The sequence below is a fragment of the Lepisosteus platostomus genome, chromosome 20, assembly GCF_059453375.1.
Source record: "Lepisosteus platostomus isolate fLepPlt1 chromosome 20, fLepPlt1.hap1, whole genome shotgun sequence".
Taxonomy (NCBI): Eukaryota; Metazoa; Chordata; class Actinopteri; order Semionotiformes; family Lepisosteidae; genus Lepisosteus; species Lepisosteus platostomus.
The window spans coordinates 11,286,706-11,302,116 of record NC_142630.1 but is presented as its reverse complement, the minus strand read 5'-3'; the positions used below and the strand labels follow the sequence as shown (position 1 = coordinate 11,302,116).

Sequence of the window (15,411 nt, the reverse complement as noted above, 5' to 3'; positions counted from 1 at the left end):
ACAATTCATCTTCAGGACTCTTGAGTTCTCCCTAGCATCTGCTCCTATTTAAAAAGTAGGATATAATTTGCAGGAAACAATTCCTGCATTTAATGAGCAAAGCCATTGGTGGCATTTACAAGAACAAGTCTAAACCTATTTTGTTATGGTGATTTGGTGGTACTTTTCAGGAAATGTGCGGCTGTGTGACGTTTTAGAAAGAGGAACTACATTAATATTGGTAATAGTAATAGACGATTCCCATTAGTAGAAGCAGCACTACTAAGCATTCATTCACATTGAAGAAGCAGCCCCGTTTAATTAAAGACGTGTTTTTTTCTTAAGATATTTGCGGTGATACTGCTGGATTAAAAAAATATATAGACTATGATAAGATCAGGAATTACTTCAGCCACCTTCCAGAACAGTCAAGGTCTTAAACACATTCCTATCCCTAGCACCAGTGGTAACTTCACACGATATCAACCTTCACCACCATTGCCTGCCATCTAAATTAGAAAAGAATGATTCTGAACATCACGTTGAGACTCACATGCACTGTTATGAAGACTACACAACTAAATTACAAGTTGTCTCCCTACATTATAAAATACTGTGTGGTACTTGTTTTATTTTCGTACCCCTTTAGGCACAGTTTTCTTCTGTGCAACACACAACACATACATTCACATATATGTAATATGTTATATATAATATAACACATAAGTTATGTATAATATAACTTTAATACAGTTGTTTAGATAAATGTATTACAAACAAACATACTGTTGATAGTAAAATGATCACTCTTCTGTTACATTCTGTACATTGAAGCAAGCTTTCTTTGCCTTCTTAGATTTTCCTGTTCGGGTATGGCTTCAATAATGGGTTGTGACTTAAGTGCTTTGAGTGCAGTGTTCAGAAAAGCATTATATAAGTATAAGTGTTATTTATTAATTATTTATTTATGACATTACACCAGACAAATGGGATCTTGACTGTTGGAATATGGAATATGGAATAGAGTAAGACTGTTCTTCCATTTCACATTGCATTTTGTGAGAAAATGGTTGCCCCTTCTCTTTAAAGTCATACCACTTTTGTTTTTTCACAATGTGCCTGGTTCGTGGATACTATGTTACTAAACTATGCTAGAAAACTCAGCCATTTTGGGTTATTTAGTTCTAGCACACATTTACTTACTTTAAAGTTAAGAGTTAAGCATAAATTTGAATACTGACATCATGCGATGCATGCTCCTCCCAGTGTATAATCTGAAGCCTTTAAATGATGATGCAAGGGTAAGAAAATTCAACCTAAGATTAGGCTCTCTCTCAGATATATACAAATTCATGAACATACTCTGAATTGCACAACTAATCAGTAGAAATGGACTGATTTGGAATTCAGCAACGATGTCACAAGGCATCTACATAATTCAGCATAGGAGTGTTTATGTACCACACTGCGGTTCATCCTGTATCTCTAGAGATGTGCAGGTATGGAAAAAAGTTTTCAAAAATAAATATTTTAGCTAGTAAGAGATCTGCCTACAGAACATGCATTCATCTTAAACCAAATCAAGTTTGTCTTTGAGACATTCCCTAAGTGCTCCCAACAGAGACATAACTGGAGGGTTTGGAGCCAGAGTACAGTATAATATAAAATAAAACTTCAAATGCAGTATCAAAACAAATTACTACCACACGCTAAAGGTGAATATATTAGAGATGAGATTAATAGGGCCAACACATACACTGTACACAATTAACTTTGACACTGACTAAGCTGCTCTTTAAAATAAAGTATAATGATGTTGAGAACAATAAAATATTTTTTTATCAAACATTTTTTAAACTCCTCACAAAAAGCTGTTGTCATATCTCTTTAACATTGAGGTAGTGGACAAGAAAATTGAAATACCAATGTAAAGTTACTTAATAGGGAGCTGGGCACAACAGGCTGACGTTTGTAGCCATTTGATCTGTAGTGGTATGCCAATTTTGCCTTACGTTTCAACTTAATGCATGGATATTACGATCCTGAAATACGTGCTACCATGCATTGTTAAGCTGTTTTACTTACTTAAAGCTCCCGCCAAATGAGCCCCCCAGATGAACCGTTTTTCAAAATCACTTAAGTCTGCAGCCATGACAGCCATAATTGTAGGCTTCCAGGCCTGTCTAGCATTTTTCTGCATAACCATAATTAATGGACATGTCACTCTTTTACCCAGGTGTTTTCTATTTTTTTTTCCACTAACTTTTGCTGAGGTTTTCCTTATGCTGTAAAGGAACGCATTTTACTGTTGCTTTTATCATGCTTTGTCATACTTCCCTGAGTACAATGATGTCCAGAAGTCAAATATCTCTTAGTAATGGTTTATTAAAGGTTTGGTCACTATACTATTGCTATCCAAAAAACAGACATCAATGTCGGCTGGTTTGGACTTCCAGAATGGATCCATGATAAGCCATATGGATAAAACGTGAAAACTGAGATATATAGCAATAAACCTATATGTTCAGGTGGGTAGCTGCGTCAGCATGCGTAGGCTGCAAAGGAACAAGTAATAGGTTTATTCCATGCTGAAAAAAAGAAGAAGGCTCACACCTGAAGAAGGCTCCACGGCCAAAATGTTGTGTTCTCTTTCTTCTTTTTTTCACCATGGAATAAACCTATTACTTGTTCCAAATAAACCTATAATACCAGTTTTAAAAAATGTACTCTGCCAGTGAGAGTGCCTTTGGTGTCTTCACTGCATACTAACTGGTGAGTCAGACCGATATTGGTGTGCTTATTTTGTGCAAAAGATAATTTAACTCAATTTTCCATCAACAAAATTATTAAAAAGAACAATATTTTTTAAATTAGTTTAAAGAATATCAGAAGAAACCATCAAGTTCAGCATTTTAACAGAATCAAACCACAAAATTCCAATTTGAAGAAATAGACCTTCTGACATCAATCTCATGACCAAGCTATGCCAGATTGTTAGCAACATATATTGCAATTTGCTCCAAAGACCAAACTTGAACAGCTCTGACTGATGCAAAGGAAGGATAATTAAAACTGTTCTCTTTCTACAATATACCAAATGCAAATAATCTTTGCCAGGTTACAAATGAAGATAAATTAATAGAAAAAGAGTACTGTGTGGATGCCCGTAGTGAACAAATTGGGAGTTACTTAAAGGGCTTTGAACATGTAACCTATATATCAAGATTCTGGATGTGACCACATTTCCCCAGTAAAAACATTCAGAAAGACGAATACCACGATTGACTATGGAAATACAACAAAAGAGCAGTCCTCTTCTTACAATGTGACTAAGAAGCCATGATCTGTGATTTTGGCACATAGCCTTGCAGCATATTTTTGGAGAAGAGGGGGAGCACTTTATAAGTCATTTACCACAGAAGCTTCAACAAGCTTACAAAATACATCTCAATTTAAAAATGGAAATAAAATATTGTGGGTATGTAAATCAAATTGTGAAATATTTGCAAGCACGGGGGTGGATGTGCATTTTTATGCTCGTTTAAAATACAAGGTTGAACACATTCAGAATATTAATGCTGGCCAAATTATGTAAGCACCATTATTGATGCACAGTGGTCTATCTTAGAAATCCAAGCTGGGAGCATCTCTGGCATAGTGGCTTAATATGAATGCAGGCTGGCTCTGTGGCTGCAGCTTGAAACGGCACAGTTTCACACTCACTGTGCCAGACGACTTTGAATCAATTCACAAAGGGTCAGCCTTCTTTTGAGGCCAGTGCTTTCCTTTAAAGGCAGAAACTGGTTTATGGAAAGGGGTTATTCTAGAAGATTCTTTTTTAGGAAGGCAATACATGTCACTGGTTCACATACTTTTTCAGACAAAGACATTTAATGTTGGATCATTCTGATCAATAAATGAATGAAAAAGTATATCCTTTTGCGTGTTATTTGTTTCATTGGGTTCTCTTGATCTATTTTTATGACTTAGATGAAGATCTGATCACATTTTAGGTCAAATTTATGCAGTAATTAAAAAATTTCTAAAGGGATCACAAACTTTCTAGCACCACTGTATCTATAAATTTACTGGGAAAAATTAAGACGAATCCTTAATTTAATGTAAGAAACACCATTTCTTGAAGGCAACTATCTTATTAACAATTAAATGCCTAGAATTACATTTACTGTATTTTGCTATGCCAATCCTGAATCTACAGGTAACACAGATTCCACATATACTACACAGGTAGATCACTTGAATAATCTTAAACAGAAGTAATCCAAGGTACTAGCAACAGAATATGAAACATCATGATCAATACCGTTTAAGGCAATGATACATTGAGTAACAAATTAGCATAGTCAAAACAATGAAGATTATTTACTTGAAAATAAATACCCATGAAAAATTAAACTCTTTTTCAAAAATGCCAGTCACTGTAATGTCACTGTATAATATCATAATATTGTTCACTTTAGATGAACACCAAAAATGTAATATTTGTAAACCATTAAGCAAAGTGCTTGAATTAAATTATGACATGCATTAGTGATGGGTAAAATAGTTTAATACACTGTCGACATGTTTTGGTTTTGCTTGAAAATAAGAGGAATAACAAGGTTTTAACACAAAGAGATCTGTACATATGGCACCTTTTTTGCCCAATTAAAAACTGAAACAAAGGGACTAGTTAACCCATGTCATAGTGAAAGTTTATATTATAATTTTTCTTTGGCAAAAGCTGATCATTCCAGTGACACCATATAATATATTAATGTACAGCACCAAATCAATCATTTTTTCCCTGAGTGTAAACTGAAAAATATACTATAAAGTTCCTTTATATAAATGATAAGAAAAGAAACATATTAATAGTAAAAACACATTGAAAAACATATTAGGATGAAGATGATGCAGACTGTATTGCCCACTCATATTTAGTGATGTTTTCTGTCAGCAGCAACAGTATAGTATTTAAGTGACAGTACCTACAGTATGTATTTTTTAAATGGCTATTCAGTGAAACGCATTCAACCTCCAACTTGCACAGTACTGCTTTTGTGATAAAAAAATACAATAACCTTGAGATGTTCTATGTAGTCTGTGAGGGTAAATTTTTATGGCTAGACTAAAAGACTCCAGTATAAGACTAGCACAACTAACCATTACAAGCTACTGCAATTAAAATTATTCACTTTGGGTATGAACCATCACGTTAAGTGTATTATGCAACACACTTGAATATTTCACAGATCAGAACTATATCTCTGAAGTTGTGTAAAATTAAAAAAACATCAAATTTAAACAAGGAGTTGCATTAATTTCCTCTGAAAACACAATAAATCAGATTGTGAACATTAAAACATCTCATTCTAAACACACACCTGCTAAACAAGTTGGCAAATGCAAGCTAACAGTGTCTCAGTTGATCAGCAGGAGTTCTTTAATTTATATACATATAAACATTTTTCATTGGCATCCAAATAGATGTTTACAATCTCTAATAAAGTGTTTTACTTTCAACTTTTTTCATTCAATTGTTTATTAAACCGAAACATAATAATGCAAGCAAATCTAAATTTTATTGATTCTACGCAAAATAAAACATGCTTCATTAGTCTGAGAAATTAAATTTTTAGAACACAGAAATGCAACGGTACAAAGAATTACATTATATCAATAAATTTAGGTCTGCACACTCAGGGAGATCATTTATGAATGCACTGATAAGTAAGAAAACTGCTAATTTCCAAGTTGATTTCTGCCTTTATAGTCTTTTGGCTAATTTTGCTTCTCATTTTATTATGATTATATACCAAGCATCAGAAGAAACACTGGTTCTAAATGTAAAAAAAAAAACTCATATAAGGTTTTCAGGAGAATAACAATTATATATATTTTTGGTACCATGTTTTCTAACATTTTATCGAAGAGACATGACCAAATTAAATTCATTATGTTGATTAACGGCATTCACACTGTGTGTCTACTGTTAAAGTCACAGCCTATCAGGGTATGTGGCCATGAAGAGGAGGAGGAAGAAGAAGGAAAAATGAAGAAGCCACTTAAGCTGTTTATCTGCAACCCATGCTTTGCAGCAGGATGCTCATGTTATTTTATGGTATTCTGTCCTGTTCCCTCATATAGCCACATAGTTAGATGCCAAATCTTCCAAACTCATCCCACAAATGTTCAGTGGAGCTCAATTCTGGCAAGTAGGGTATCCACGGCATAACTATCTGCTGCCACACAACCATTATCCTGCTGAAATACTGTCAAATCAGAATCAGCCCGGAGAAAAGGCTTGTAATTCTGTGCACTCAGGTTGTCATCAATAGTTACAGATTGACATCTGCAGCAATTAGACATTCCTACCCAAAATATCACATTTTGACCTCTCCTTCTTTTTTGCTGAGATATTATCATTCACAGTCTCCTAAATCATGGTTTGTCATTCAGCCATGTCTGGCTGCAGCATTTTCCCAGGTTATAAATTACTGGCTGTGAACACCCCAGAGAGTCAGTAAATGTGCACTGACTTAGTCCTGCCTCCTTCATACCAATGGCAGAAAGGTATTGTATATACTTTTGAATCCAGTTTGAACCAACAGTGCAGGAGTTTAGCACAAAAACAGTCATAACTAGAGTGTTTGTGAACAAAAGATTAATTTAAATGCCATTATTCAACCTCCTTTCAGTATGACATGAAAACCACACTAAAGGTGTAGTCTACCTTAGTTTGCATGAACAATCAACACTGGAATTATCCTTTTTTCTTTGCTGGTATTTTGTTGCAAATAAACAATAATAAATTAAGTAGAATAATATGGAAACCTAATGAACTCTGAATAACCCTCACGTGTACTAGATGGTACAGATTATGTCTTGAAGAGAACTGCTGAATGGATATAATGAGATATATTCCTTTGAGGGGCTTGGATTTGAGGATACTGCTCCAGCGCATTTTACATCTCTTCTACTTTAAAATTAACAACTAAATGATAAATTATGTTTAATAAATTAATAAAGTATCTTCCCTATTATATATACTTATTGGAGGTATTTACAGTAAAAAAGAAGAGTTGAAACATTCTGCAAAAATATTTTTGAAAATTGAAGAACCTTGTATAGTTAAGAAGCCAAAGCTTTTTCTGTTTTTATTCTCTATGCATTCAACATTGAGATAAAGGGCTGAACCAGTGATTGAGAGCAGTACACACTGCACACATTAACTGTAATGCTGCATCTGGCACTGATAAGTTTTGTTTGTTAGTGGGGTGGTGAAAGAGGGGGGACAGAGGCATAAATTCAAACACAAAATGGATGCAGTGTTTGTGCACATAAAGATTTAGTGGCTGGGTCAGACTTTGTGCTTTCTTGGGACATAATTGAGTTAAACAATGTCTGCAATTTACACTCTCTGACTTGTTAACGGGATCCACTGTTGTGGTTTCAGGACAGACTCGTCATACTGTGACTGACAGTTGTCAGAAGGGCTACCTCTATCAGTGAAGCATTGTGTTCAACCTGTTCACTTTAATGCGACTTATTTATTTATTTATCAGTGACACCCAACAGCACACAATGTTTCACTGACAGAGGCAGCTTTACTGACAACTGAATAAAACTGAGTGTGATATTCTTGGTGAATTCATGGATCGAAAAATGCTCTGTGAAACTTGGCAGCTGTTGTTTTCACAAAACAGAAAAAAAGTGGATTAGGACAAACTCCAAGACTACTCAAAGATTTTGCATGTCAACCTTTGACACTTGGCTAATGTTCAGCTGAATCATTCCGCAAAATGAATGAAGGTGCTGTCAGCTCATTCAGCACTAACATGGCAATTCTTTTGCTCTACAGATGCTCCTGAACTCAGAATGTAAATAACGCAAATGCCTCATTAAAAGTAGCAGGGGGTGCAGGTGACACTGTTGAGACAGTGAAAATGCATGAAGATCATCACCTATCACTGTGACAAACCTCTCTCAACCTTGAAGGCACCTGTAAGTGTCAGAACTCATGAATACGTCCTTTCCTTACTGCCTGGTCTCTTTTCCTGGCTGAAACCAACGTTTAAAATGTAAATGGAAGGTTTGTACAGAAGATTTTCCCCCTGAAAAGAAGACATTGAGCTCTCCATATAAAGAACTGAATCAACCATAACTGATCCCACTGTGAATGATGCTTTGAGAAGTCAGTTACTGAGATGATAATGGCCATTTCGAAAGCTTCAGTGCTCATATGATCATTCGTCTTCTACATATGCACTTATCAAAACAACACTGCCTGTGATTATTTCAGTTTGGGTATGCCATTTGTACTTGATTTTATGCAGTAGCGTGTTTTACTCAGTATACATGTGCAGGCAGGGAACAATGCATAGGTCTAGTTCTGGTGGTTTAGTCTTAGTCTGACTATTAATAACAATTTAACGCAATAACTGGCCTTTATGAAACCAATTTAACCCTTACCTGTGGTGTCAACCTGCTACAGACCTAAGAGACCTAAGAAATTGCTTGGATTGTGGAACACCATGGAAGGAGACAGATATGTTTCACTGTTTTAAGACATCGTGACTAAAAATGGAAAGCACACATGTGTAAGTATGAGACCACTAGTTATTTACTGCATAGACTAGCATTTTTTCATTGATCCAATACTAAACAAATTAAGTACTAAAAAAGACAGATAGCAATTATTGTCAAGTGTGTGAAAATTAACATCTCATACTGTACACTACATTAAAATTGAACAAATTTCTACATGTTGGATGAGGAATTCCAGAAATGCAAAACAATATCACATGTTCTTCCTTCTCCATGTACACTATGTAGCATTCAAGCCTTCCCATGCAATTTTTAGCAATTGCATAAAGTCTATGGCTCAACAAAGAATTATGGGTGGACTTTCCTCCAGATATATTACAGCAAGCAAACCATATGCTTCTGCTGTATGTGCATTTCCCTTATGGGCTGTTCTGTGCATAACAGGCACCTTAACATATCTGCTTTCAGCCCAAATCCTGGCAGATATATATTACTAATATTGCAACTGGTTACCTAAACAGAACTCCTTTGAACACGGGTTGTAAAGAGTATTGTTCAAAGCTTATCCATATAAATGGGATTTACATTTAATGAAAACATTATACTTGTAAAATACAAATATGATCACACATATTCTTCTAAAACAGGATATACTGTATCTAAGGCTTTCTCTAATCTTCACAATTGCAGCTGGAGATGCTTCTCATTTATTGGACATTTAACCATCACATGACAAATATTCACTGTAATATCTGAATTTTGTTTTATGCGATACCGCATAAATATATAAAAAGTAAAACAGAACGGCGTTAAATTCTAGTGTCAAAAGTATAGAGTTTCTACAGTTTGTTTCAAAAAGTGGCTATGCAGTCACAAGTTGTAAGACCTGTCTGATTTGTAAACCCCTTCAGGATAATGTTGGAAACAAGCCAGCAATTTTTCCCTAAAAAAGTCTTACTTTGTTTATCTCCTGCAAAATATGCTTCTTTTCTATCCGTTTTACCTTCTGCACAAAATGTGACTATGACACGGTTTGTGTAAAGACCTGCCAATTACAATTGTGTGCAAAAATTCGCCTTGGAAACCAAGTATAAAAAAATAATAATGACTCAACACAAATAGTCTACTTAAAAAAAGAATACCAATTTGAGGGTCACCGAGTACCCCCCAAAAAAACACGAAACCCTCTTTGCAGTGATGAGGCACTTCAGTAAATAAACAACACCTCCCATCAGCAACATTTATGCACAAGAGCACTTACAGACAGGTAGTTTTACAAAACAACATCACGATGTCAAATAGAAGATGTCGCAAGCCAATAAAGGATTTTGTCCTTGTATGTCATATATGACAAATTGTTTCCTTCCACGTTTCTGCTAAAAGCAGAGCTTTTGCATACAGTACCTCCTTATTCCCTGGGCTGCTGACGTATATTGCACTTTTCTGACAGCCATCATCCATACAGACAGGCAGCAGGTGGTCTTGAAACCCATCACCATCTGCAAAAACGGAAACAAAAAGTGAGGCTGCTTCAGACACCTAATGACTTTCATAGAATAAAGTATACATGATAACAATGTGAATTACAGACAACAGATAATCGGGTGAATATACATCAGTACAACAAATTACAACCCACTGCCTTTTACATGTGACTTCTGCCTCTGGTATTAAGGCACTCTGAACTAAAATTATATGCATTTGTATTTTTGTCACATTAAAAAAAAAAAATCTGATGTAATGTTAAGGAAAATGCAATTGTTGTACCTGTGCAATACCTAGAGGCATATAGGTAAAATGTGTGAGGATGTAGGCATTTATCGAACATGTATTTGTTTGCTGATCAAAAAACACATCCTGGAACCTTTTGCTTTTTGCCATGTCAATTTCAATTAATAATACAATTGTGAAAGTCATCATTGATTTAAACATGATTTCTCATGAAACATCATCTCCATATGCTGCTCGAAGATTAGATCACCAAGGAGGTGATGAATGATGGCCCATCTACTCGTGTCAAAAACATTGTAATAAGATCAAATTATTAAGAACAAATAATGCTGATTTATAACAAGCTGTGTCCAATGGCACTATTGGACAATATTGAGTACAGTTAGGTATTTCAACAAAATAATAGTAAAAATATTAATAAGCAAGTTGTTTCATTCCTAATATTGTGCTAGTCATTGTGATTCTTGATTATAGTAAATCCAATTAATGAATTATGCAACAGGGCACTGTCACTTCAAAAAGCAATTACTGGTATAATAAAGCAGATGGAATGTTTTGTCTAGCATATGTTCTGTATCCATTAAGTCTTCAGATTCATTATAATAAAACAAAGGCTGCAACTGAATGAAGCCGATCAGTGTCCCTACTTACAGAACAGAACTTTGGCAAAAACGTAACCTTCTAGTGTATTTATAGACATTTATCAAATAAAAACATGGACTGACACTTTTGAATTATAGGTTTAAAACCATTAACAGACTAATTATCTCAGTTATTTGCTTTGGTAGTTTTCTAAGATGGTTTTCACTACATCTGCAGGAAGTAACTTGGAAACTGTATCACATGAATGAAAAAAGAGCACTGCCTTCTAATATCTCGGACAGAAAATTCTCACCTAATTTTCACAAATAAGCAAGTCTGGTACCCATGAATGTTAAAAAAAAATCAATAAAACACAAAAAAACTCCAGTAATGCTTTATTTGAATGAGGCTGTAGAATGGCTTCATAATTCCCTGTAAAGTGTTGTACATGTGATTATAACGTTTCACTTAGCAGTTACAAAGGGATTATGAAACCATTATACAGCACATTTCAAATAAAGCATTTCCTTTGGTGAACTATTTACATTTTGCAATACATTTTTTGGATACAAAATTATACTGTTATACTGTTTAATGAAGACCCTTTCATGCAATCATTTGCTGTCCTTCAGATTGTAGGATGTTTTCTTCATATATTATTTTAATGTACCTCTGAAATTCTTCTTCTGGTGTGACTGCCATGGCTACGATCAAAAGAAGAGAACCTTCTTTGGGAGCCCAAAGTCTGACATCCAAATGACATTACAAACCCAACAGAGCTGATAGTGAATGGTCATATTTCAATGCTTGTTAGTGCCGGCGCAGGTGAGAGCACTGATGCTCATGAGTCTCTCCTCTCATTTAATACATAAAATCTTTATGTATCTACAATCAACAAGTCTAATTATTTTATGAGTCTCCTTAATGTTGTTCATTATTCAGCTCCCTACGATAAAGTAAGAATGGTGACTGCATGGTAGACAATAAGTTTGCTTTCAGTTTTCTCAAAAACTCAAGAGCTGAAGGCTGCATTTGCAGATTTCAGGTGATGCTGGGTGTTTTTTTTATCAATATCAGTCATCTGTGAAACTTAAATCACAAGGTATAAGAAATGCTCTAATTCTTCAGAGACTCATGGTGAATCAAAATCAATGTCACTGAGGTGTGTGAATTTTGCACTTGCTGAGAATTTTGGTCTTCTTAATTTTAAGTCTCCTCATATACCTTAATGAATATTGCTGACATTTGTCTGGAGATCCATTTATGTCAAAGCACATACTATAGCATCATCACCATACTGGAGTTTGACTGAAGTTACTCCATGCTCTTTGCTTTATGCTCTATATTAGAATCAGAAATAATGAAAACAGAGTCACATCAGAGTCGACGATGACACACCAAAGTTTGACTATTGTCTGGAATTCAAATGGTTCAGTGATGGATCTGCTCCATGTGTGCTGTCTTGACATCTTCCCAAGTAGTGTTTATACCTTTCCTCTGTTCTTGATTGAGGATGAAGAGTTTTTCCTTAATGCATTCTCCTCTCTTTTGGTTGGTTCCTAGAGAGCTTTCATTTTCTTTTCAGGTCGTGTTTGAGATCTAATTTGATAAACATATTTGAACAGATAAGATGGGGTCCAGCAGTCATGAACTCCTGTTTTAAGCATGATATTAAATATGGGCAATGTCAAATTCAATCATATTCTAGTGTATTGATGCCTACCATGGCTCCTTGTTAATTTGAGACAAAGAGTCAAGGGAAGCGCTTTGAGAAGCCACCTTTAAATGCGCATATAAAATAACGTTTATTATTATTATTAAGGGGCATTCACTGATTCCAACAGGTAACTCATGAATGTGGTTGATGATTCATGCTTGATGACAAACTGAGCTCCATGAATCTGACATTCTTCCTCTGATTTTCACTTGTAGAAGAAAATATTGTCACTTCTGTATACCTTGGGCTTCTGTATGCTTTGGGAAATGTAAACATTTCCATTTAATCAGTTTTCACTTAGGGTGATATTGATATCATGTCTCTGGAGTCCTTGGGCCACAAATGAAGTACAGCACTCTGTGTAAATTTGTCTAGACTATCTTTTGTGATTTTCAATGGCAAGAAGGTGATTTCTCCGTATGGGACTATTTAATCATACGTGATGAGGCAGACTATTTTTTCAGGAACCTTTTCTAGCCTCGCCCCCAGAATGGTTGAGCATGGTGGATCCTCAGAAGGGCTGCACAGTCACAGTTGTAGTTGCCAAAATGCACTTCAACCTCAACTCAAGGCCTTGACAATCCTCTTGTAACAGTTCCCAGATCATGACTATGAGCTTCTAGACATGACTGACCTTCTTCGGTCACCATTAGCTGGTCACCAAAGGGCTTGGACCATGTGCTAGGGATGGAACAAGTCTCTGTATGACATCTGCTATTTGTGGAGAAACCACTGAACACTTTCTTCCACACATCTTGACAGAATACAATTGTGATTCAAAATGATGCAGACCAAGATGCTTGAGGTCTCTCTGCTGCAGCCTTTGTCTGTCAGAAGATCCACTGAGATATTTAAGGTGGAACATGTTCTGCCTGTTCTGCTGTTGTGGACTTGGTTATGAGAGCCCCATTTGCTGAGTTTGGAGGATGCAAGACTCCTAACAATCCTTCATGTTAATAGAAGCAGCAGTCTTTAGGAGTACATCAACCTTTTTGATTCTGGGCAATAAAAAATAAAATTTAAGGTTGAGTATACTTCTGTTTTTTCAGGTAGTAGAAATGGTTCAAAAAGTTTTGGTCTTTCTCTAAATTGCAGCACTCTTTCTGCCTGCAATAAGAGAAGGGTGTGCATCCTCAGAGGAAGGTCATTTTAGAATAGGTTTTGAAAGCATTCTTTACAGTGGCATAAAAAGAAGTAAAAAAACACAGGAATTTGTGAAAGTGTGCCTGGAATAATTTTAAATGGACATCAAACATCACATTGTCTAAAGGACTCATCACTTTGTTCACACTTTGTATGAATATAGTATTTCATTTTGTATGAAGTTTAAGTTCTTTTACATTTAAAAGGAAAGAATCTGCTTTTGTGTGATCCCTTGAGATCAAATCCATGTTTTTCAAAAGAAGAGGTTCTCTGTATTAATAGTAATTAGTCTGGAAATTTAGTTTGATTGGTATTTAAAGAACATACCATAAAGAGGGGTCTCACAAATGGCCTACATACAGAACTAAACAAATTGTTAATTAATAAAAAAGTAACATTTTAAAGAGTGGTTCAAGACCATGAACAGATGAATAATTTCAGTCTTCAGTCTTACGATCACATAGGTTAATGAAATTTAGTTAATGGATAAATGAAGAATGGTACGTTAATTACAACCTACAAAACTCAACAATGATGGATTGTTCATAAAACATTTCAAGTGTAGACTAAAATTTTATCTGGAAAACAAATGCTACTTCAAAATTCATCATTGTATACATATTAATCAACCTCAACTAATACTAATTAATTCAGGTCTGTTTCCTGTGTACGTATGTATAAGTCAATATGCACTGTATTTCTCTGTTGTTTATGAACTGAGAACAAAATGCATGTATACTACAACCCTCTCAAATAAATGTAGGTTGGCAGTGATATTTCTTCTTGCTAGAAACTATGCACAGTTAGAGTTCAAAAAGAGGTAAGAATATATTCTAAAATGTTAGTTTATATTCAAGAAAATAATCATCTTGAACAACAAACTGCTGTCCAGAGGGTTTATAACTGTTTTTTTATTATTAAACAAAGTTACTGTTCCTATTATTTTGATTTACATATCTGTTTAAGGGTTTTAAAATAGTTTTAAAAAGTTTAAATTGTATTTTCAAGCTTTCATTAAAGCAGTGCTATTCATATGAAATAACCGTTTTGAATATTATTAAGCATGATGTTTTTCTGCCTTTCAAAGTAAATATTCAGTAATATTTTATTATTATAATCAAGGGCTGACAAAATTAATAGTCCAATATTTTTCATGCATTTACATTTTGCATTCACGCCTTATTTATGAAATATTAAAGAACTAAGTTAGAGTTTTAGAATCACTCAGGACAAGAAGAAGGCATGGTCACTCAGTGACCTGGAATGGCAGCTAAGAACACTCTGCCTTTTGGTAAATATTTTTCTTTGGGCTCTAGCTTTTTTGGATAGCTAGACACGTTGGTCTTAAATAAAGAAGTTCTACATACTTTAAATTTTTAGTGCAACAATCATCTTAAAATGCCCAATGTACTATTACTTCATATTTATTATAATTAAATCAAGATATCAAAATAAGATGTTATAATTGTTCTTTTCAAACCATAAATAGGAACTGAGTTAAACATGAAATCTTTTAGAAAACCTTAACTGCATGTCTGAAAGTGGCTTAAAAAATAGAGGTGGATTGTATCTGCTGTCCTTCTGCTAATGCCAATTCTCTTATATCTATGATTTCACTACAGAGATTGAGCTCATAATCCCAATTTAGACCTGAGCTGATTTTTCTATTTTCTTTTACTAAGACAATTTAACGAAAAAACAATTGTTTT

At 34.7% G+C, this 15,411-nt stretch overlaps 1 protein-coding gene across 1 annotated transcript in view; it reads right to left on the bottom strand.

Moving 5' to 3' along the window:
- The window catches only part of itfg1 (integrin alpha FG-GAP repeat containing 1), a 112,517-nt gene that overhangs the window by 67,111 nt on the left and 29,995 nt on the right, over positions 1-15,411 (bottom strand). The window contains exon 9 of the mRNA XM_088614189.1: positions 9,934-10,028. Within this exon, the coding sequence (XP_088470315.1) occupies positions 9,934-10,028 (95 nt within the window). The remainder of the gene's footprint in view (positions 1-9,933; positions 10,029-15,411) is intronic.